The following is a 22,608-nucleotide window of genomic DNA, read 5'->3' on the forward strand; positions in this document are numbered from 1 at the left end:
ACCCTTCAGTTAGCTTTGTAGGGGCTTCTGACATGAATACAGATAGTACTTGGAAAGTGGGACTGCTTAAAAATTCCAGGACAGCTGGCTAGGCTGAAAGGTCAATGGCAAATCACTTCCATAGCCCTGCCAAGGACACCTCCTGGATGTGGTTTCAATTGCATTTTTTTCAGGAACTTGACTCAAGGACATCTTTATCTTCTAATCTTCGTATATGTTCCAACTCATTTGTCATTCCATTTCCAGGCTGTTTTATTTTTCGTAAGAAGGACAGTAGAGCTAGTCCTCAACTTAGAAGTATTTTTGGCCACCATTCAAAGTTACAATGGCACTGAAAAACTGACATCACCATTTTTTACACTTACAACCATTGCAGCATCCCCACGGTCACGTGAACAAAACTCAGACACTTGGCAACTGGCTCATATTTATGGCGGCTGCAGTGTCCCGGGGTTATGTCATCAGCTTTGGTGACCAAGCAGAGTCAATGGGGAAGCCAGGTTCACTTGACAACCATGTCACTTAAGAACTGCAGTCATTCACTTAACAACTGTGGCAAGAAAATTTGGAAAAAGTGGAAAAACTCACTTAACTGTCTTGCTTGGCAATCAACATTTTGGGCTCTGTTGTGGTCGCCACGTTAAACTGAAACTAGACTTTGGGGGATATATATTTTGCTTAACAGTCACCAGTGTCTGTAATAATACACCTCGCTTTACAGATTATGAATATGGAAAAAAGTATTTTGATCTATTCAGCAATTTTCTTTAAGAACCATTTCACATGGTTTTTATCTAACATGGCATAATTTTAGCTATATCAACTTCCATTGAAAATTTTGACTTGTTGCAAATTACCAGCATACACATATATGCCATATATAAGCTCTATAAGGTGGTGACCTTTGAGAGCTGAATGCAATGAAATTTCATTTTAATGTATGCCGATTAGTGTACATTCTAAGTGACAATAAAGTTATTCTATTCTATTCTATTCTATTCTATTCTATTCTATTCTATTCTATTCTATTCTATTCTATTCTATATAGCTTTCTGTACACATTTCAGGGGGTTTTCTTTTCCTAATCACCTAGGTCAGAAACAGATTGCAGCCTTGGAGGAAGCATATAAAGATTGGAAATGTCTTAGGACAAAGTCCTATTATAGAGAAGACATTTGCAGCTGAGATCTTCTTATAAACAATCCTTGACATGAGCATTATGACAGACATTCCAAAATTTCAGTGGGACAGTTTAGGATGAGTTGGATTATATCCACTTCTTTATTTTTAATTGCTAGGATTCAGATTCACGTAAGTAGCTTTAGTCTGTATTGAAATCAGTGTCTCATCAGCTTCAGTAGAATTTAACACAGTAATCCAATAATCTGGACCGGACTCTTAGAAAATCAGATCAGTCAGTTAACTCTGCAAGATGACAAAATCAACCCACCTCACTATCTCTAATCTCTGCCAACAGAAACAACTAAACCATTAGAATATATAATAGTGCTAGAAAAATGTGTCTAAATTTCCTTTGGTAGATTAGTATGGTATCTACTAGAATTTCACTAAATCAAGCTGTGAAAAAAATGAGTGTAACCCTGATATTTATTTCTTTTTATTGTAGGGTTCCCAAGAACCTTGAACTGAAAAAATAGAAACAAACCACATCCAGAATCTCTTGCTGATTTAAATTGCCAAGTTCACCCACATATGAAAAAAAAATGTCTGACTAGAGTTACATTGCATGACCACTATGTTTTTCCAAATAACCTCTGTTGGAGTCCAAAGAGTCACCACTTACTATTGCTCATGATTTCCCAGGCTTTTCTGACCAAATCCAAAAAAAACAAAGGTTAAAAGCTTTAACTGACAAAGTTTGAGAAGCTCCTTGATGAAACATATATTGCATTATTTCAGTTTTTCAACAGCAGGCATATTGAATTTAACAAGATCAATATAAAAGTTTATGAATTATATCTTTTACATACAAGTAATATCTTTTACATACAAAGTCATCTAGCATTTGATATTTGAAAAATTTACCACGTAATATTCTGGAAATGTATATAAAACTTTGTATCCTTTATCATGTTTCATGCCTAGCACAGAGTGAAAACTAACTGAAATATTTAATAATGCTTCTCCAGTTGGACATTAATCTGATTCTCCTCATCAGAAGGATATCAATAAAAGCAGCTGTTGACACACAGCTGTAATAAACCTTAAGAATGCAAGGCTTTGATTTGCACATCTCAAATCCTTACATCTGATGCAAAAAAAGCAACAGAAGATTATAGTTCAGTGCAATAAAATCCTTACCTGTGAAAGCATTTGTGGCCTGAAAACCAGCTTCCTGCATACTGCTTTCCACTAAAGCTTGTGACTCCAATCAACCTTTCCTTTCCAGAGGCAGTTTATGCAGTAGGAGCGATCAAGTTACTTCCATCTTCACTTCTGAGTGTCCATTTTTTTATCCCAATCCAGCATTTAACATGCCTCGGTTCCCACCTGTTCTCAGGTCCTTTAAGACCTAGGGAAAATGGGATGTGTCTCAGATTCAGATGGCAAGTGCAGGTGAAGTGCCTCAACCGTCCTGACAAAGAATTAGAGCCATTGTATTTGTGAAGAAGATAGCAGCCATTCCATGCATAAAAAGAAGTTCAACATTTAGTCTAAGTCTCTGCTTGGAGAACATCATAGGGTTCTGTCGCTTATTTCTGTGCTCATTTTGCTTAGAGTCAGCCAGAGGTATTCTTCGCTCCTTTTCTGTGATCGCTTTGAGCTTCACTGTTCGCTTGTGCAGGCTAAGAAATTGAACAGAAAGAAGTTTTAAGATGATTTATGGTAAGATCTACAACATTCAAGGAATAAAAGCACTTGCATGCACATACAAGCACACACGCACAAACACACACACAGACACACACACACACACACACAGAGCCCTATTTAGCAGGAACTGATTATACACATTAAAGGGGATTTGTTAGAATTTTGTTGAGATCTAAGTATGATTGCATATGCCTTTGAAATGCAAAGACAGTTTTGAATGATGTCAATAATGCATTTTAGAACATGATATGATTTACATTTCAAAAGCTGTATTTAGTAAAATGGGGCAGCTGCACAATAACAAAATTGCAGTTAATAGGAAAAAGTTAAAAAAAATCAAGACCCCCAGTTCTAAGATGTAATTATCATTTTATCAAATCCTATTCTCACTTTATGAAAGCATTATAAAACAGGAAGTTGGATATGACATTGTGCTTTCAACATTTACCTTGAGATAAAACCTCAGAATATGCACATATAACATAGCCAAGAATTCAACTATTTTCCTAAAAAATCAATTCAAAGCTAACTATTAAACACAATATTAGTAAAGATATGAATTTTTTTTGCCAATCAATATTTTTTAAAAAACCCTAGGTGGATACAACAGAATGGATAACATCATCATCATCATCTTGTGTTATAATAATAATTACTATTTTATATTACATCTCAGCTTAAATTGCAATGTACTCTACATGGGCTGTCCTTCAAGACCACTCGAAAGCTTCAACTGCTCCAGAATTTAGTGGCGTGGACAATGATGGGCATACCTTGGTAGTCCTGTATGACACCTTTGCAAGGCATTGTGCCTGTTCATTTGAGGGGCACTTTATCTTTCATAGAATTACCCATTTCACTTGAATAATAAATGATTGTCCAATCTCTTCTTAAAAACCTCCAATATTGGAGCATTAATAACTTCTGGAGGTATTCCACTGATTAATCATTCTAAGTGTCAGGAAATTTCTCCTTAGTTCTAGGTTGGTTCTCTTCTTGATTAATTTCTATCCATTGCTTCTTCTCCTGCCCTCAGGTGCTTTGGAGAATAACCTCTTCTTTGTGATAGCCCCTTAGTATTGAGAGGTAGTCCAGACAGGTTGCATGTCCAGGTAAACTAATTGTACTTTATCATAAGATTATATTAACAGAATAAATTCGAAAGTACATTTATCTTCCATCACCTTTACAGCCCAAGAAACCAGGAAGGACTCCTTCTGAGACGTTTGCCTCACTCATATTCCTTTTGAGGGCTAAGCTGCCTCTTGACTGTTCTCCTTGTCTCCCAAGTTCATTACCACATACCATTGCAGTCCAATTGGTTCAATCCAACAAAGATGGCACTCTTTCATATATCAATGTCACCTATCAGAACCCCAGAAGCATGTCTTCTCTGTAACAGCCCTGTCATATAGAATGAGATTTCCCCAAAATACACACCACTTCCACCTTTCTGATGTTTCAGAAAACCTTAAAGACCTGACTGTACTTAAGCTATGGATTGCGGTAGCTGGGGTCCCTGCTATGTTGTGCGTGGGTGCAGTTAACCAGATATGCTATTGTTGGATATTCTTTTACTCTCTCATAGTTATTATTTCCTGATTTCTGTTGTTGGTTTTATTGTGCACGACCCAAACTCAGTTGGAGTTAGGCTATGCCTAAATTGAACAAGTTAAATATTATTTTTTAAAATTATATAATGTTATAACTAGGTTACTAATATCCAGTAACAATAAACAAGCAATATATGTGGTTAATCATTTGGTCAAACCTGTCTGGATTCAACACAGAAAGCAGGAGCAATGGAATAAAGTGGCCATGCATCACAATCGCAACAAAACATAAGTCGCTTTCAAAGTAATCATGTCCATCTAGAGCAGGGGTGTCAAACTGCTGGCCCGTGGGCCGGATGCATCATAGTAAAACCACGCCCACCCCATTGCTGGGCAAAAAAATCACAATACATCGCAACACGTCACGTGACATTGCGAGTTTGACACCCCTGGTCTAGAGAAAAGATCCATTGTGCACACTTTGTACATTCCAAAACATATCTTTCTAAGGATTTGCATAGTTCTATTTCATATGACTGGTAAAAACAATGGTGGTTATCTAAGTTTCCCCAAACATCTGCACTGGTGGTATCTTAGGACTAACATTCTCAGAATTCATAATCTGGCTGGAGAAGATCCATTTTTTGGACAGCTCTGAATATTTTGGTGCTTTTCTGGACAATCTACACAATAAATATAAGCGTACGTTCCATCTGACATGCAATTTTTCTCTTGAGCTACTATTTTTATTGTAAGTATATCACATTTCCTCAGCACTTATAAACATAATAGCTTGAATGTGAGAAAATAAAAGTCTTCCTCTCAACAGTAAATTCACTTGCTATTATAACTGCTGTGAAAAGTGTATTGATTTGCAGATGTACTGCCAAGATGCTTTAGAACATTTTAGGAATCAAAACTTGGAAGCAGTCTTTGGTTTTATAACCACTGACCAAGAAATAAGTAATCCTCAGCCAACAACACCCAGGAATGCCTTTTATTTTTTAAAAAATTGACAGGGTCAGAAGAACCTCTAGACTGAAACAGTGTCACTATCAAAAACAACAAACACTACCCATATTCAAGAATGCTGATATGCCACTATGTCATCCAACCTAGCAAAAATTGCTGATTGTTGGAAGAGAAAGATTCTGCCTCTTCTCTTCTAACCATTTTTAGCCTGAAACCAAGTGTAAACAAGTAATTTTCCTCCAGCCCTTTCTTCAGATTCTGACTTCAATCAGAATCTTAACTTGAAAGTGTTGAGAGAAAAGTAAAAAGACATGCCAGTATAAAATTTTGTTTCCTGCTGGAGAAAGTGAACTTTATACAGTATGATTGTAACATTTTAATAGCAGGTAAAACAATATTTTAATCCCCAGGGGCTCAACTAAAATGAATTCGGAACACAGAAAAAATGCAAAGCAGATCCTCATTCCAGGCTGAGGCAGGAAGAAGACACAGACAGACAGACAATGATTGAAGGCCCTTGATATTTAAAACACTTATTGATGATAAACTCTCAGAAAAATCCCAAGCACACAATTACACTAATTTCTGGCGCTGCCAGTCCACATGTAAAGATTCAATAAAACTTCTCTTTTATAATATGTGGGTTGGAGAAGTATGGCTGTATCATTTGAACACAATTGGGAAGGCTGTTTGTCTGAAAACAAAATAGCATTCAAGCCATGAAACCAGCAGCTAGAGAAGCCTTAGGTGTGTGTGTGAGAGAGAAGGCATATGCGTAGACCAGGGCTTTTCAACTTTTTCACAGATTGTACCACTTTTAGGACATGACAATATTTGAGTACTACCAGTGCTTAGCAAGGTGTCAAAAACTTGATGACTAAAAAAGGGGGGGATTTTGGGCTTCACTGATTAGATTCATTTGTTGTTATAGAAATGGCTAGTTTATAATATTATGAAAAAGTGAAAAGTTGAGGTTCAACGTTACTGCTTCCTTCTACTGCAACAGAGGAAGTCTCTTCTTTTTCCCTTCTCCCCCTCACTTTTCCCCCCTTTTTCCTCTTACTATTTGCTTTTGCATTTTTGTATTTTATTCTATAATCTAATAAAATATTACAACCTGTAGAAAAAAAGGAGAAAAGTACCAGTTTTAATTTCTTCGGTGGCTGTTCTTTTGCTGAATCACTTTCCCTTTGCCCTGACAAATGTATGATGAATTTATCCATGTTTATTAATATGCACCAGTACCAGCTAGCTCAGGGGTCTTCAAACTTGGCAATTTTAAGACTTGTGGACTTCAACTCCCAGAATTCCTCAGCCATCATGGCTGGTTGAGGAATTCTGGGAGTTGAAGTCCACAGGTTTAAAGTTTGTAGACCCCTGAGCTAGCTGGTCAGCCCTTCTTCCTCTCTCCCTTCCGAGTCCTTTCCACAGCGTAGTAAGAATACACCCCCCCCAATCCCTTTCCTGTACCCTTAAAGACACAGGAATCAAGTGCAAAGCAAGAAAGGCTCACACAATAAAGAAACGCATAAACTCCGGGGTGGGGGGTGGTTTCCTTTAAGCTGCCTCACGCGTGTCACGTGTCACAATGTTGTAACTCGAGACTGAAAGGCAACTGCGAAAAGTTTTAGTTTTAAATTAAGCCTGTTTACCTTCAAAGAAAACTTTCTAAAAACCATAGATAGACTCAATTAAAGGTGGTAAAACAAATCACATTTGTTTAAAGGGATTAAACCTTTCCCTGTTGTCTTGTTTCCCCTTTCCCGCCCAAGCCACCTCCTTTTATAGCCTCTCCTCTCCTCCCCCCTTTTTCTTCAGTTCACCTCCAGCTCCGCGCTGCTTCCAGAAGTGCCAATCAGCTGGAGCCAATCAGCTGGAGCCAATCAGCTGGAGCCCTGCCCGCTCCTGGGGCTTCTGCCAAGCCCAGACAGTCCTGCAGCTGCAGCTGCATCTCCCTCAGGCTTGGCTCGCTTCGGCTCATTCCCCTCCCCCACCACACTTCTCTAGGACGATTGCGTACCACCCACCACGTGGCAAAGTACCACAGGTGGTACGCGCATACCACTGGTTGAAAAGCCCTGCCGTAGACATCCTTTTTACCTATTTTGTTAATCATAAACCTCATTTGCAACAAGTTCCAATTTCAATGTTTGATATCTCCAAGATGGGGCAGGAAATATTCAGTAGATGAATTAACTACCTAATTTGGTAAAGGTAGTTTTACTACAGAAACTGGTGATCTTTGGAATTGATATCCCACTTTTTTTTTTGGTTCCACTTTTTAAAAAATCGTGTAGAAATCTGTCACCTTGGAAAGATGAATCAGTCAGAAATGTTAAAATTGTGTCTGTCCCTGTCATAACCAGCAGCTATTCAAGAGTCGAATATAGAGTAAAAAAACAAACAAACCCCAAGACTGTTATATATGTTACTAGGAAAAGTAGAATAGTCTGCTTATCTAAACCAAACTATGCAGCACAAATGAATCTGATTTATTTACAATGTCTTACTAGTCCACATCTTCTGTCTGGCTGCTAAATAAAGAAGTGCATATGAAACATTACCCAGACAAGCAAACAGTGTCTTAAAAAACTGCAGACACAATCAGCTGCTGGGTGCTTATAACACTGTTTACAAAACCTAGCTAGATTATACTTTCTTTTTCCTTTAATAACTGAGTATTGGCAGCTTTGAGGAACAAAATTGATACGTGAAGACTCTTCATATCCAATCACATGCTACATTTATTTATTTAAAAATTCTGAAAGATTTTTATCTTTCCCTCCAAGATGCTGTGAATTACAAGAAAACAAGCACTAAAAATATAAACAATTCAGATACTTGTCAAAAGAAATTAACACAGAATATATTACCATAGGTTATATCTGCATGTGACACTGTGAATAGAAATAATATTTTAAGAACAAAAACTGTACATTTCCACCAGATCCCCAGATAATTCTGTGCTCCCTCCATTTTGACTCAATTGTACAACACAGATCAAAAAATGCACTAACCTTAAACTACCAAATAGTTACCATAATGAGAGCTGAAAGTAACTTTTCAGTCATTGTGGTAGTAATATATCCAACATATGAAGTTAAACAAAGGAAGTAATAAATCAATTATGTTTGTTGAGAATGGCTGAAATTATGTTTTAGTTTGTAATATTTCCAAAGTCCACATACTCTTAGTAAAATGGTACAGATATGTGCATCTTTCATGTTCTAAACGCAACAAGCATTTATAACATTTATTTGCTACCCTACAATGCATGTCCACACTAATTCTATCATTATGAACTCAGACACAATTCAAAATAAAGTATACCAATAAAGGAGAATGTTTGTAACTCAGGGTTGAAACGAGGGGTCCTCGGTGCTCTCTGCGCTTGGTGGTTTTTGTGCAGACATTTCATTACCCAAACTAAATAACATCATTGCTGCCAGAGTAGCAAGGACCCCTCAAAATAAAATGTGTTCATCATGATATTTCACGAAGCCCTGAAGGAACAGCACAGCTAGCAACAGTTTGCAGCAGTCTCAGAAAGAGAAGGTTGTGCCCTGCTTACATGAAGATCTGATGGGTGAGCCAGTGAGTCAGTCATTTGCCTACTGGATGCCTTCTCTCATGCCTTTTCATTAAAGTAGATCAGATCCTGGAATCCTTGACTGCTCATTAATTTCCCATACTTGAGCTTCCCAATCTAAGCCAGGGCTATTTCCACTAATCTAGCCTCACTGGATCACTGTTGCCTTGAAACCAATAAACTTTGTCTGTTCAGGGGGGGGCATAGTTGCCATAATACCATCTTTTTAAAATATTGCTTTATTTGATCACCATAAAACCGAAATAGTACATTATATTATTTGGGTGTACTGGTATTTAAACAGCATTGACTTTGATATTTAGAAAACTTAAAATTTTGTAAAAATGTTAAATTTAACTCTGGGTCTTTTCCCAGTCCATATAAATTTACTCACACTAAATTATTAGAGAAAAATGTAAAATGTGCACAGAGAAGAGGTCAATTTTCCTTAGGGGAAAGGAAGGTCCTGCTGTTGAAAAATGGATCTAGGAAGAAAGGCAACATCTTAATATAATAATATAATAATAAATTGGAAGGGACCTTTGAGGTCATCTAGTCCAACCCCCTGCTCAGGCAGGAAACCCTATACCAGTGGTGTCAAACTGCCGGCCCGCGGGCCAGAGCATCACGGAGAAACCGCGCCCATCCCATTGCCGGCAATGGGAAAAAGTTCCGATACGTCACGCGACGTCACGTGACATCGCGAGTTTGACATGTCTGCCCTATACCATTTCAGGCAAATGGCTGTCCAGTCTCTTCTTAAAAACTTCCAATGTTGGAGCATTCACAGCTTCTGGGGGCAGGTTGTTCCACTGGTTAGTTGTTCTAAGTGTCAGGAAGTTTCTCCTTAGTTCTAGGTTGCTTCTCTCCTTGACTAGTTTCCATCCGTTGCTTCTTGTCCTGCCCTCAGATGCTTTGGAGAATAGCTTGGCTCCCTCTTCTTTGTGGCAGCCCCTGAGATATTGGAACACTGCTATCATGTCACCCCTCACCCTTCTCTTCATTAGACTACACATACCCAGTTCCAGCAACCATTCCTTATATGTTTTAGCCTCCAGTCCCCCAATCATCTTTGTTGCCCTTCTCTGTACCCTTTCTAGAGTCTCAACATCTTTTTTACATAGTGGTGACCAAAACTGGATGCAGTATTCCAGGTGTGGCCTTACCAAGGCATTGTAAAGTGGTATTAGTACTTCACGTGATCTTGATTCTATCCCTCTGTTAATGCAACCTAGCACTGTGTTGGCTTTTTTGGCAGCTGCAGCACACTGCTGGCTCATATTGAAGTGATTGTCTACTAGGACTCCGAGATCCCTCTCACAGTTACTACTTTTGAGCAAGGTACCACCTATACTATACCTGTGCATTTGATTTTTCCTGCCTAAATGTAGAACCTTACTTTTTTCACCATTGAATTTCATTTTGCTAGATAGTGCCCAGTGTTTGAGTCTGTCCAGATCCTCCTGTATTTTAAGCCTGTCTTCTGGAGTATTGGCTATTCCTGCCAGCTTGGTGTCATCTGCAAATTTAATGAGTTCCCCATCTAACCCCTCATCCAAGTTGTTGATGAAGATGTTGAACAGCACTGGGCCCAGAACAGAGCCCTGGGGCACCCCACTACACACTTCCTTCCATGTAGATGCAGTTCCATTGAGGACCACACTCAGCCAGCTACGAATCCATCTGGTGGTGATGCTATCTAACCCACATTTTCCTATCTTATCAAGTAGAAGGTTGTGATCTACTTTATCAAATGCCTTACTGAAGTCCAAGTAAATTATATCTACAGCATTCCTCTGGTCCACTAATTTTGTCACTTGGTCAAAGAATGCAATAAGGTTTGTCTGGCATGATCTGTTTTTGACAAACCCATGTTGACTTTTAGTGATGACTTTGTTTGCATCAAGGTGTTCGCTGATTTGTTGTTTATCTTTTCCAGAATCTTCCCAGGTATTGAGGTCAGGCTGATAGGTCTGTAGTTTCCTGGATCTATTTTTTCCCTTTTTTGAAGATGGGAACTACATCAGCTCTCTTCCAGTCCTCTGGTAGTTCCCCAGTGCTCCAGGATCTTTGAAAAATATAGTTCAGTGGTTCTGAGATCACGTCTGCCAGTTCCTTGAGAACTTTGGGGTGTAATCCATCTGGTCCTGGTGATTTGAACTCGTCTAGGCTGGACAGGTGCTCATCTTGGGAGGGATCACTGAGAAAATTACCAATGTGGCTCAAAACTTCTATAGCCAGATGTAGCAGCATATGGGAATGATCTTAGGAGACAGGAGGAACATTCACAGCCTAGACAACGGTCTGTTAAACGAAACAGTCCAAGGAGGGGTTGGATTGGAAAAAGTGTCTCAAAAGGTCCCTAGTTTTCAGAAGAATAAAAGTAAGGGAGGAGGGAGCTCAGATTTGTAATATTCTGGTATCGTAACATTACAATAAAAGTAGTGTTAAAACTCATGGCTATTGCTTCTTTTCAGGACTACCTCAAAGGACAGACACCATTGCAAGAAAAGAAAGGAAGCTTGTTTCACGGTTCCCTGGATTCAGAGTAATTCAAAGATTCACAGTTGGCCACAGCAGCACACAAGCAATTTGCATAATTATGATTTGTGCATCAGCTGCAATCATTCCACAAATGGTCAGATTTATAAAATTATCTAAGTTACTTAACTACTGCAGTAAGACTCTATGTGGGCTGCCCAGAATAAATGTCTGGAATGTTTAATTATATAAAATGCAGCAACTAGGCTGCTTACTAACGCACAACATTAGGTCTATATTACTTCTGTGCTGAAAGACCCTTACTGATAGAGAATTATTTTTCAAGCACAGTTTAAGATATTGATTGCGAGCATTAAAGGCTTAAAAAGCTTGAAGCCTGGCTGAGAGACACTTCATGTGACCATGACCAGACATTAAAAGCAATAGGAGAAGCTCTCCTAAAGACGCTTCTGGATATTAAAGCCAAAGTAAAAGACTTTCGCTGGAGTTGTACTTGCCTATGTTCTTCCTGCATGCAAAACCTTCCTCTTTAATCATTCCTTTTCAATGTGAATTAGTTATTTATTTCCATTGCTCTTCTCAGGTTTTTTTCATATTTATTTTTTATTGAAGAAGTGCTCTCAGAGAAGATGGACGATGGAAAAATAGATGATAACATCAAAACAAAAATAAGTTCATATTTTATGAAACATGTCTTGTATGGTAGGTTGACTTATGATTGGTCAAAATTGATTTTGTTGCCTCAGATAACCCAAACCAATGGTCTTAACAGCATGTTTTGTTCCTATTTGCTCTCACAGAAGGTCAAATAGTTTTGGCAAAGAGGTTTGTTTGTTTTTGGCAACGCTCTTGGAGGTTCTGACTGAGAACAGTTACAAAACTGTATTTTTCTATAATAAAATACTGTTTTTGACCGCTTAAGATGAAAAAAGATACTGAATAGTTGTAATGGGAAGATTTGGGATTGTGTCACTTTTTAAAGTAACATTTTGTCATTGTAAAATACTTTTTTCAATAGCTGATATGAAGGATTGTCAGGTATGAATGAGAACACTTCTCAGTCTGCTTGCAGTTTTTCCTGTACACAACCCTAGTGCATTGGGATATAAAATACATAAAATAAAATTTTGAATGAACAAAAGAAAGGTTTAATTTTTCAAAAAGAATGTTTGTCTTTTTTTCCTTTCCTTAAACTTTATCAAACATTGTTCCTCATCAATTATTTTTCCCTTTCATCTTTATCACTCTTGCTCTTTTGTTTTCTCTTCTTACTGCAGCTATCCTTTCCTCAACCTAATTATTTGTTACGCCTGATTAAGAAAGGAGAATCTGTCTACAGGTAATTATCACTTAATGATTATTTGTTCAGCAACTGTTGAAATTATGACAGCATTGGACAAAGGGATTTATAACTGGTGCCCAAACTTACAACCACTGTATGTGATCGCCGTATGCAATCTGTTCTGTACCAGCCTGCTACCGACCCTGCAGAAAAGGCAGGGACAACCCCTTTTACAAGAAGGCAAGAGGCTGGAATTACGCCTGCCAAATTTATTGCTACAAAAACAAACGGAACAAGACAAACCAAGAAACAGGAGCTTTAAGAAACAGGAACTATCCAAGCGGTTGCCTTCAGCAAACCAGCCCTCCCACACATTCCCCTTATATAGAGTTCAGGGAGTGGCTTCTCTCTGCCTCCTTCCAAGGAGCCCCATTGCCTTCCTCTGTTTACTCCTAATTGACTGCCTCCTGCGTCGGGCGTCCTTGAACAGGGCCAGCTGTGGGTCATCTTCATCCACGCTGTCAGGCTCACACAGCTGGGTCTCCGTGGTGACCAAGTGGGAGGGGCCTGGCTGAGGGCTCTCATCAGCAAGATCTTCAACCCCCTCAGCAAGGTCTTCAACACCCCCCCTCCTCCTCTGAGTCGTCCGACCCAACTGCCAAACCCACAGGCTGACCCTGAATCACAACACTATCTTCTCTGCCGGCTTCCCCAAAAAGTCAATGGGGAGGTTGGCAGGGAAGGTCGCTGCTGCCTGCCCAGAGGACTCCCTGGACACTGGCTGAAAAAAGTCCATCATGAAAACCAAACAGGAAATCCTACTTGGATTTTGGAAGGAACTTTTTCACTCAACTTCACTCACTTAGCGGAGAAGTTCCACCCCGCCATGCAAGATCAATCTATCAAGAAGCATTTTTGCTCTTAAGAAGGCTAGGTGAAAAAGGAAGGGACATTTTCATCCAGCCTCCTTGAAAGCAAAAGCACTGCCTGACTGGTTGATTTCACTCCGCAGGAAAGAGTTTTTCTGCCAAAGCATGCATTCATTTTCAAGGAGGCTAGATGAAAAAATCAGTCCCAAAATCCAAACAGGATACTGGCACAGGCCATTTGCAGGATGGGGCATTTGCAGCCAGCCCCAAGAAACAAGAGGTCTTCTGCTAGTTTCCAAATGCCCAATGCTGAAAGTATTCCATGCCAAAATCCTACTAGCATTTGAGGCTGGAGTTCCCTTCTGCCCATGGAAGGGAGGGGAACTGCAACATGGAGCTGGCGAAAAGAAGTATCTTTTCTCCAGCCCATCTTCCCTTCTGTGCACAGAGGGGAGCTGCCTGCCATGTCCTTTCGTGTTCCTGTCAGGAGCTGGAGCAAAGGACAAAAGTTCACCCCCACCCCATGGCAGCACACGGGGTCTCGAATCCAGGCTTGCTAACCTCCAACCCAGCATCCTAACCATGCGATCCACCATGCTCCTACTGAAATTTGATTATAAAACAGTGCTCTCATTCTTAGCAATTTTCCATATTGGAAATTTAAATTTAAATCTAACGAAGAGAGACTGAAGAACTGGGAGTGAGGTTGTGTTTGACAGCATTCTTCAAGTATTTGAAAGAATGTGTAAAGGTATCTGGGACAAACAGATGCTGCCTAGGGAATGCTCAGATAAGAGACATCATAGCTGCAGCTGAACAATAGGCAGGATAAGAGGTTTAAAAGGGTCTCTCTGTAGTTTCTCAGACTATAAAGGAAACAGTGGGAGAATTGGATTTTCAGACTTGAAGTAGTCTGTTAATACAGTTTTACAATAAAGTAGAATTAGTTATCTAGTCATGTTTCCTGTTTGGTCTACCTGGTAAAGCTGACAGGATATCATGGGACAATGTTTTTCTCTCAAAAGTTCAGGATTTATGCTGCAGAAAGGCAGATTTAAAGTCAATGTGAAGAAAACAGTCTTAAAAGAAATCTGCATAATAGTGATAACAATTACCGGGAGAGTAAGTAAACTTGCTTGGTTGCATGTGTTTAACCAGAGGCCAGAGGTTAACTATCAGGAATATTTTAATTTAGATTCCTGCATTGAAGAAATGGGTGCTTAACTTGATAGGGAGAGAGATAATGGAGTACACTTTCTTTAAAGGTTTAAATACACATGCATAACAGGCATACATCCATTTTTTTAGTTTTTTTTTTCATCAAACTTTGCATATTCAGAAATGAAAAAAACTAGGTTCCAGACAGTTTTCACCATCTGTTGCTCTTCAATTATATAATTTAGTTTCTTAAATCTGTATTTATCTTTCACTTTCTACTAAATCAAGACCATGCAAAGTATTAGTACCGCTTTATAAAACCCTAGTAAGACCACACCTGGTCTGTAGCCAATTTTGGTCACCATATCACAAAAAAGATGTTGAGAGTTTGGAAAAAAATCAGAGAAGAGCAACCAAGATGATCAAAGTCCTGGAGACTAAAACATACAAAGAACGGCTGCGAACGAGAAACAATGGTTGGAAACTGATCAAAGAGAGAAGCAACCTGGAATTAAGGAGAAACTTCCTGACAGTGCGGGTCAATTAACCATTGGAACAGATTTTTGTCTCCAGAAATCGTGGGTCCTCCATCACTGGAGACTTTTAAGAAGAGACTAGACAGTCACTTGTCTGGGATAGTATAGGTTCTCCTGCTTGAGCAGAGGGATGGACTAGAAGACTTCCAAGGTCCCTTCCATCTCTACTCTATTCTAAAAAGGACAATAATAGATTAAAACCAAAACATATCTTTCAAACACAATGCTCTGTGTGTGTGTGTGTGTATACACACATACAGACATAAAACCTTATAGTTTGTCTAAATTTCTCATTTAATGAAGACTAATCCCATGTCTCATAGAGCAGTGCAATTGGCATTGTCAGATTTTCTAAACAGAGGTCTCTGGCATTTACAGCAGGACTGATTGAAAAAGAAAATCATGATCAAGATCAAAAAAATACTCAAGGCACAAAGTTTCAGTATTTAGCAAAGTTTAGTGAATTAGATAACAAGTGTTATCAAAGTCTGACAGGGGTTACATTTCTCAAATAGTCACAGTAAGGGTCTAGAGTCGAGGCTATCACAAATCTTTTGGCATTTGAAGTACAAGGAGTACACTTTCCTCCATGGAAAAGGACTCCACTGAATCATTTGTGTCAGAATGCCTAATAAACTTTCCTGAAGACCCTTTCATAAATTTTATTTTGTACATAGTTGAGACAAAATGAGGCAAGAAAACTAAGATGTCTTTTACAGCACAACTCAGAAATCAACAAGCTGTCAACTCTACAAATGAGCATGGCTGCAGTCATTTTCCTTCTCATTCTAGGTTGCCACATAGAACAGAGGGAGGGGTGTTGCCCAGGTGTTTTGTTAGTCAAAATAATATTTTGCCCTCTGGGAACCAAGGTCATCAGCTGCTCTTGAAACTAAGCACTGGGCATTGCATAAAAAGCCTGCCAAATAATCATATTGAGGAACGTAGTTACTTGCATAGTTTTATGGGTGGGACATTCAACTCTATTGGAAAATTGTTACTTGTGTATCCAGCCTTGGTTTCACTCTTGACCATGCCAATACTTTGTAACTAATAAATATGTTCTTTGAGGAATTTGCAAGCCTCAGAGGTCTGCTTTATACATCTCTGTCTGTCGGAACCATGACACAGGCATTGTTCTGGCTGTATCCTTTCTTTTTGCATCCAATCAACATCACTCAAAGAAGAAAAAACCCATAGATTGAAATAACAATGTAATTACTTCCATGAGCCAAGGGGACTTTAGATTTGCTTTCATCCACACCCATCCCTCATTAGTTATGACACAAATCAAATTTTTTTGGGGGGGTAGAATCTGATAGTTCAAAGCAAGCATGTAACAAGACATGATGCAGCACTAATAAGTAGACTTTTTTTTAATCTACTAAGCCAGAAGAATTCAGGTAGATATGAAAAGGAGCATATATGTCCTCATCCATGAATCAATACACTTTTTTGTGTACCTGTAGTAAAAGACAATTCATGCCAAGCCTATCTGAGGAGTCATTATAATTAACTTTCTCAGCATTTACCAGATAAAAGCATTTAGATTTGAGAGAAACTGAACTCCAGCTGGCCTGAGCCCTTGTCTTATCTTATTTTGTGTTTATAGTATGAATATTCTAGAAGTAAAAAGGATCCCTCTATAGTGGCAGTTCTACACTTGGACTTCTGCCCTCTGCTTTTCCATAAAAATGCACTAGAAGTTTTGACCAATTTTTCGCCTTTTTCAAATTCAGTTTCTCCTATCATACTATTATGGTGGCACAGTGGTTACAATGCAGTAAAAGGTAAAAGGTAAAGGTTCCCCACACATGCGTGCTAGTCATTTCGAACTCTAGGGGCCGGTGCTCATCTCCGTTTCAAAGCCGAAGAGCCAGCGCTTGTCCGAGGACGTCTCCGTGGTCACGTGGCCAGCATGACTAGACACCAAAGGCTCACAGAACGCTGTTACCTTCCCACCGTAGTGGTCCCTATTTTTCTACTTGCATTTTTACGTGTTTTCGAACTGCTAGGTTGGCAGAAGCTGGGACGAGTAACAGACGCTCACTCTGTTATGCGGCACTTGGGATTCAACCCGCCAAACTGCCGACCATCTGATCAACAAGCTCAGCGTCCTAACCCACTGAGCCACCGCGTCCCTCATAGAATGCAGTATTGCAGGCTAAATCTGGTGACTGTCATCAGTTCAATTCTCACTGGCTCAAGATTGACTTAGCCTTCCATCCTTCTGAAGTTGGTAAAATGAGGACCCAGATTGTTGGAGGCAATATGCTCATTCTGTAAACCGCTTAGAGAGTGCTGTAAAGCTCTCTGAAGCGGTATATAAGTCTAAGTGCTATTGCTATCAAATGAACAATGCAATTGTTCTGTTCAGTTTTCTTCCTCACACATAGAAAGAATCTGGCACCCTATATATAATTTCTTTCCAATATTGCTCTGACTTGGAAAGAGTAAAAAAAAGGAAATGGAAAGTATATAAGAGTTCTTAATAATCAAACCTGTAGCCATGAGGGATCTGTAGTCAAGAGTTTTTTAATTATACACATTATAATTACTTCCTTCCTTTAATAGGCAGAATCTTTAAAGCTGTAATATCCATATACGATAATATTATTGCACACAACTTTCAGGATATGTTGAAGAAAAGATAAAATAAACCAATAACTAATGTAGGCAGAAATGTATAAACCTCTAAGAGTAATAATTACTCCTTGCAGGGTCGAGCCGAGGAATTTGGTCAATATCTGCTGGATAAAATCGCTCGGATTCGAACTGGTCTGGACTCCAACTGGGCTGAGATGGAAGAACAAGACATGGACAGTCTTGTCGACGTCATCTGGGAAGAATTTGATCCTGTAACTCCTAAGGAAGTGGACAGGATTATGAGAAGGTTGAGCTCCTCCACATGCTTACTGGACCCGTGCCCTTCCTGGCTGGCCTATGCAGCTCGAGAGGCGACACGAGGCTGGTTCCTAGCGGTCATCTCTGCTTCTCTGAGTGAGGGTCACTTCCCCACCGCCTTGAAGGAGGCGGTGGTGAGACCTCTCCTCAAGAAGCCCACCTTGGACCCATCCTCTTTGAATAACTTTCGTCCAGTCTCCAATCTTCGCTTCCTTGCGAAGGTTGTTGAGAGCGTGGTGGCGCACCAACTTCCTCAGATCCTGGATGAAGCGGTTTATCTAGACCCGTACCAATCGGGTTTCAGGCCGGGCTACAGCACGGAGACGGCATTGGTCGCTCTGATGAATGATCTCTGGAGAGCCCGGGACAGGGGCCATTCCTCTGTCCTAGTCTTATTAGACCTCTCGGCGGCTTTCGATACCATCGACCATGGTATCTTGCTGCGACGCCTCAGGGGACTGGGAGTGGGAGGCACGGTTCTGCGTTGGTTCTCCTCCTTTCTCCAGGGTCGCTCGCAGTCGGTGCTGACAGGGGGACAGAGGTCGACCCCGAGGCCTCTCGCTTGCGGAGTCCCTCAGGGGTCGGTCCTCTCGCCTCTCCTGTTCAACATCTACATGAAACCGCTGGGTGAGATCATTCGCAGTTTTGGAGTAGGGTACCATCAGTATGCTGATGACACCCAGCTTTTTATCTCAACTCCTAACAATATCAGTGATGCCCTAGACGTGATGTCCCGCTGCCTGAAAGCGGTCCGGGAATGGATGGGGAGAAACAGGCTTCAACTGAACCCGGACAAGACTGAATGGCTGTACGTACCGGCAAGCCAGGAGATTCAGAACGCCCCACTGCTTAACATTGGGGACAAGTTACTTCCCCCTGTTGATAGGGCCCGCAACCTGGGTGTCCTCCTAGACTCGCAGCTCTCCCTGGAAGACCACATTGGAGCTGTGACCAAGGGGGCCTTCTCCCGGGTTCGACTAGTTCGCCAACTACGGCCTTATCTGGACCTGGATACCTTACGTACAGTCACCCATGCCCTTGTGACATCTCGCCTAGACTATTGTAACGCTCTCTACATGGGGCTGCCCTTGAGATCCACTCGGAAGCTTCAACTGGTGCAAAGTGCGGCGGCAAGGACACTCTTGGGAGCCTCCCGATACTCCCATATCACACCTCTCCTCCGTGCGCTGCACTGGCTTCCGGTTGCCTTCCGTGTGAAGTTCAAGGTGCTAACAATGACATTCAAAGCCCTACATGGCATGGGTCCGGACTACCTACGGGAGCACCTTCTGCCGATGTCAGCACCCCACCGTCCTGTGCGCTCCCACAGAGAGGGCCTCCTCAGGGTGCCACCGCTCAAGGAATGTCGGCTGATGGCCCCCAGGGGGAGGGCATTCTCAGTGGGTGCGCCAGCCCTCTGGAACACCTTACCAACCGAAATCCGGATGGCCCCTGACCTCCGTACCTTCCGTCGCGACTTAAAAACTTCCCTATTCCAGCAGGCTGGCCTGGCATGATAACGTTAATTGGGGTCCCAGTTTGTGTTCATTAGTGTTTCTTATTATTTTATTGTTCGGTCTGTATACCTTCCTTCCTCTGTACACCGCCCCGAGTCCCTCGGGAGAAGGGCGGTTTATAAAAACTAATAAATAAATAAATAAATAAATAAATAAATAAAATAATTACCAATTGTTATCAGCTCACCAATCAACAAACGCTCTGGATATTGTGAAATCTCTTTTTACCTCCTAGGTTGATTCAATTCCACTAGTACCACCAACTTAAAGAAATAAAATCACTTTACTTTGGTAGTGAATACAAAAGAGAGCTGACAATGAGAAAAACACCATAATTTCTGAAAGCCAGAAGAGCAGAAGTAGCAGACCAATTAATCAGATCTCTGTCAACCTTCCTCCAACTAACAACTCATCATTAGAACACACCAAGTCTCAAGTTCATAAATAATAATCAGATTCTATCATTTAAAAGTCAAGCAATGTGTTCTTTCTGTGAATTCAAACAGTATTTTCTATATCCCTTGCAGCTGCAATCATCTCCCCCAAGGCTTTGAACTTTAACTACAATTTGCTATCAGGAAGTTAGTGAAAAACTAAACAAAACATACAAACATCTGAAAACCTGAAGCAATCCCTGTATTTTGTTCTTAGATGCATTGGGACAAAAAACCCAGTCAAAGTCCAACAAACATGGTGCTTTAACGTCAAAATAAAATTAAATACACACTTGTGTACAGTATTTCTACATCTTGTCATTCACAATAGTAGGCAAACTTCAATAGAAAAATAAATATAAGAAACTGGCCAATAAAATCTATTCAATAATGTCAGATAAACCAACCTCTGGACATTCATACTAGTGACCCTGCTTGAATGGAATTATGGACTCTTTCTGTGGTTGCAGTATTAATTGTATAGCAACATTGCAATAACTCTCCCCATTCACATATTATGCCACTAAAGTTAAGAAAACTTTTGTTAAATATATTTCCCTAAGAACAGTAAGCTTCATTAGTTTTGATGTTTAATACATTTTGGATCTAGGGCTAACTACCTGTCACACTAGTTCTGTAGCATATAAAATTTCTTCCATACTTACAAACTCAAAAGTATGTAGAGGTCTGATCCTGATTGGAATGATTAATGTCTAATAAATAAATCTCATAGCTTCAGACAGATTTCACATCATGCAGGTATGCACTGCAATTGAGAATACAAAGTCATTTGCAGCTTCATACCAAATCTCTTTAGTGGGTCAATGAATATAAAGTATATATGGAGTGGATTTTAAATATAGCTCTTCAGCTGTCAATCGTCTACACTGGCATTCACATATATTAAATGGTCAAGAAGACTAGATCTTATAAATTAAGAACTCCAATAACAAATCTAAAAATAATGCCATATTTACCCATCAGATAGATGGGTAGATAGATTTCTCCTAAATAATCTGTAAATTGGTGACAGGCTTCATTTTCTTTCTACTCATGGGAATAAAAGGAACTAGCAACAAAGAGGGAATAAAGAGTTGGGGGGCGTTAATAAGTCATACCAGCTTAATTTATCCAGCAAAGGGAAGCAATAATAACTAACAATAAATGCTGGCCACTTTGCAGGATATTAGCAAAATTGTTACCATATATAAGAAAAGGAACATGTAATCTCCAGAGTTAGTTTAAGTTACGGTCAACAAACCTAAGTAATAGAGAGGTGCAGGATTTGAATTTGAAGCAGGAAAGATGCTTCATGTCTTTCATGGGTACCCTTGCTGTACTTGTGGCAACCCTTTAAAGGAGCTGTATACCTTTTCCGAAGCTCCCACAGTAGCTTTAGGGGCTTTGGAAAATCCCAAAAATTCAGAGGGCATACCAGAAACAGTAATATGGTGTACAACCACAGATCACCACCTCTTAATGCCTTCTTAATTTTAACATGCATTTTGTTAGTTCAAGCTGCTATCACGTGAGTTCAAAAAAGGGCACAATTCTTTTACATTCCATTCTACAAGTACAGCAAAGGGTCATACTGGTGGGGGAATTCTGGAATTTAAAGTCTACACATCTTAAAATTGCAAAGTTTGAAAAACACTGATATAGGCAATAAGCAATTTTGGTGTTTTGGAACCAAATATTGCACACTTAGGTTGATAAAGTACAGGGCTTTTTTTCTCATTGAACGCTCAGAACGGAGTTCCGGCACCTTTTTTGGATGGAACCTTGTAGGGTAGGCAAGGCAGGTTGTGTGAGATGTGTGCGTTCCGGCACCTTTTTCTTTTACAAAAAAAGCACTGATAAAGTATATACAGGGAGAAGAGTCTTCTTAAATTCAGAGATATATTATATTCAGGTAAATATCACCCTATCACATTTTCATAATGCCAGCTACATGCAGAAGCCAATAAAGAAACACAATTTTAGTTAATCTCACAAGCAGAAACTAGGGGCACTGCCATTCAAATTCTGCTTACCTGTAACATTAAAAGACTTTTCCTTTTAAGACTTTTATAACAAGATCCAGATCTAACCCTGAGCTTGCTTCACTTAAAAAAACTTTTCTTTACACTACTGATTACATATTATTATTGACTAGTCCTATTACAGACCCCCAGCTATAAAATGTAAAAGGTTTGCAATGTTCAGTATATATTTAAAAAATGAGAACCAACATGTCTTTGTATCAATCTGAAGGCACAACACATTTTCTTCATTAAATTACTAATAATGTGAATTTCTTTCACATCACTTTCATAACAGAGTGCCAAGTTAAATGCCATAATGCAGTTTTTCAAAGGCATTAACTGAAATGCCTTTGCAAAAAAAATGTTTGAATTGCAACAAGAAATTATATTGAATCTAATAAAAAGTATAAGCATAAAAGAAGGGAAGCCAATC

General features: G+C 39.7%; 1 protein-coding gene across 2 annotated transcripts in view; it reads right to left on the reverse strand.

Annotated features, from left to right (window-relative positions):
* LDLRAD4 (low density lipoprotein receptor class A domain containing 4) overlaps positions 1-22,608 on the reverse strand; it is a 294,973-nt gene that overhangs the window by 171,009 nt on the left and 101,356 nt on the right. For both annotated transcript variants that reach the window (XM_081324425.1, XM_081324424.1), the window contains one exon: positions 2,323-2,807. In XM_081324425.1, the coding sequence (XP_081180551.1) occupies positions 2,323-2,362 (40 nt within the window). In that variant the 5' untranslated portion in view covers positions 2,363-2,807. The remainder of the gene's footprint in view (positions 1-2,322; positions 2,808-22,608) is intronic.

The sequence above is a fragment of the Vipera berus genome (assembly GCF_964194415.1).
Source record: "Vipera berus genome assembly, chromosome: 3".
NCBI lineage: Eukaryota > Metazoa > Chordata > Lepidosauria > Squamata > Viperidae > Vipera > Vipera berus.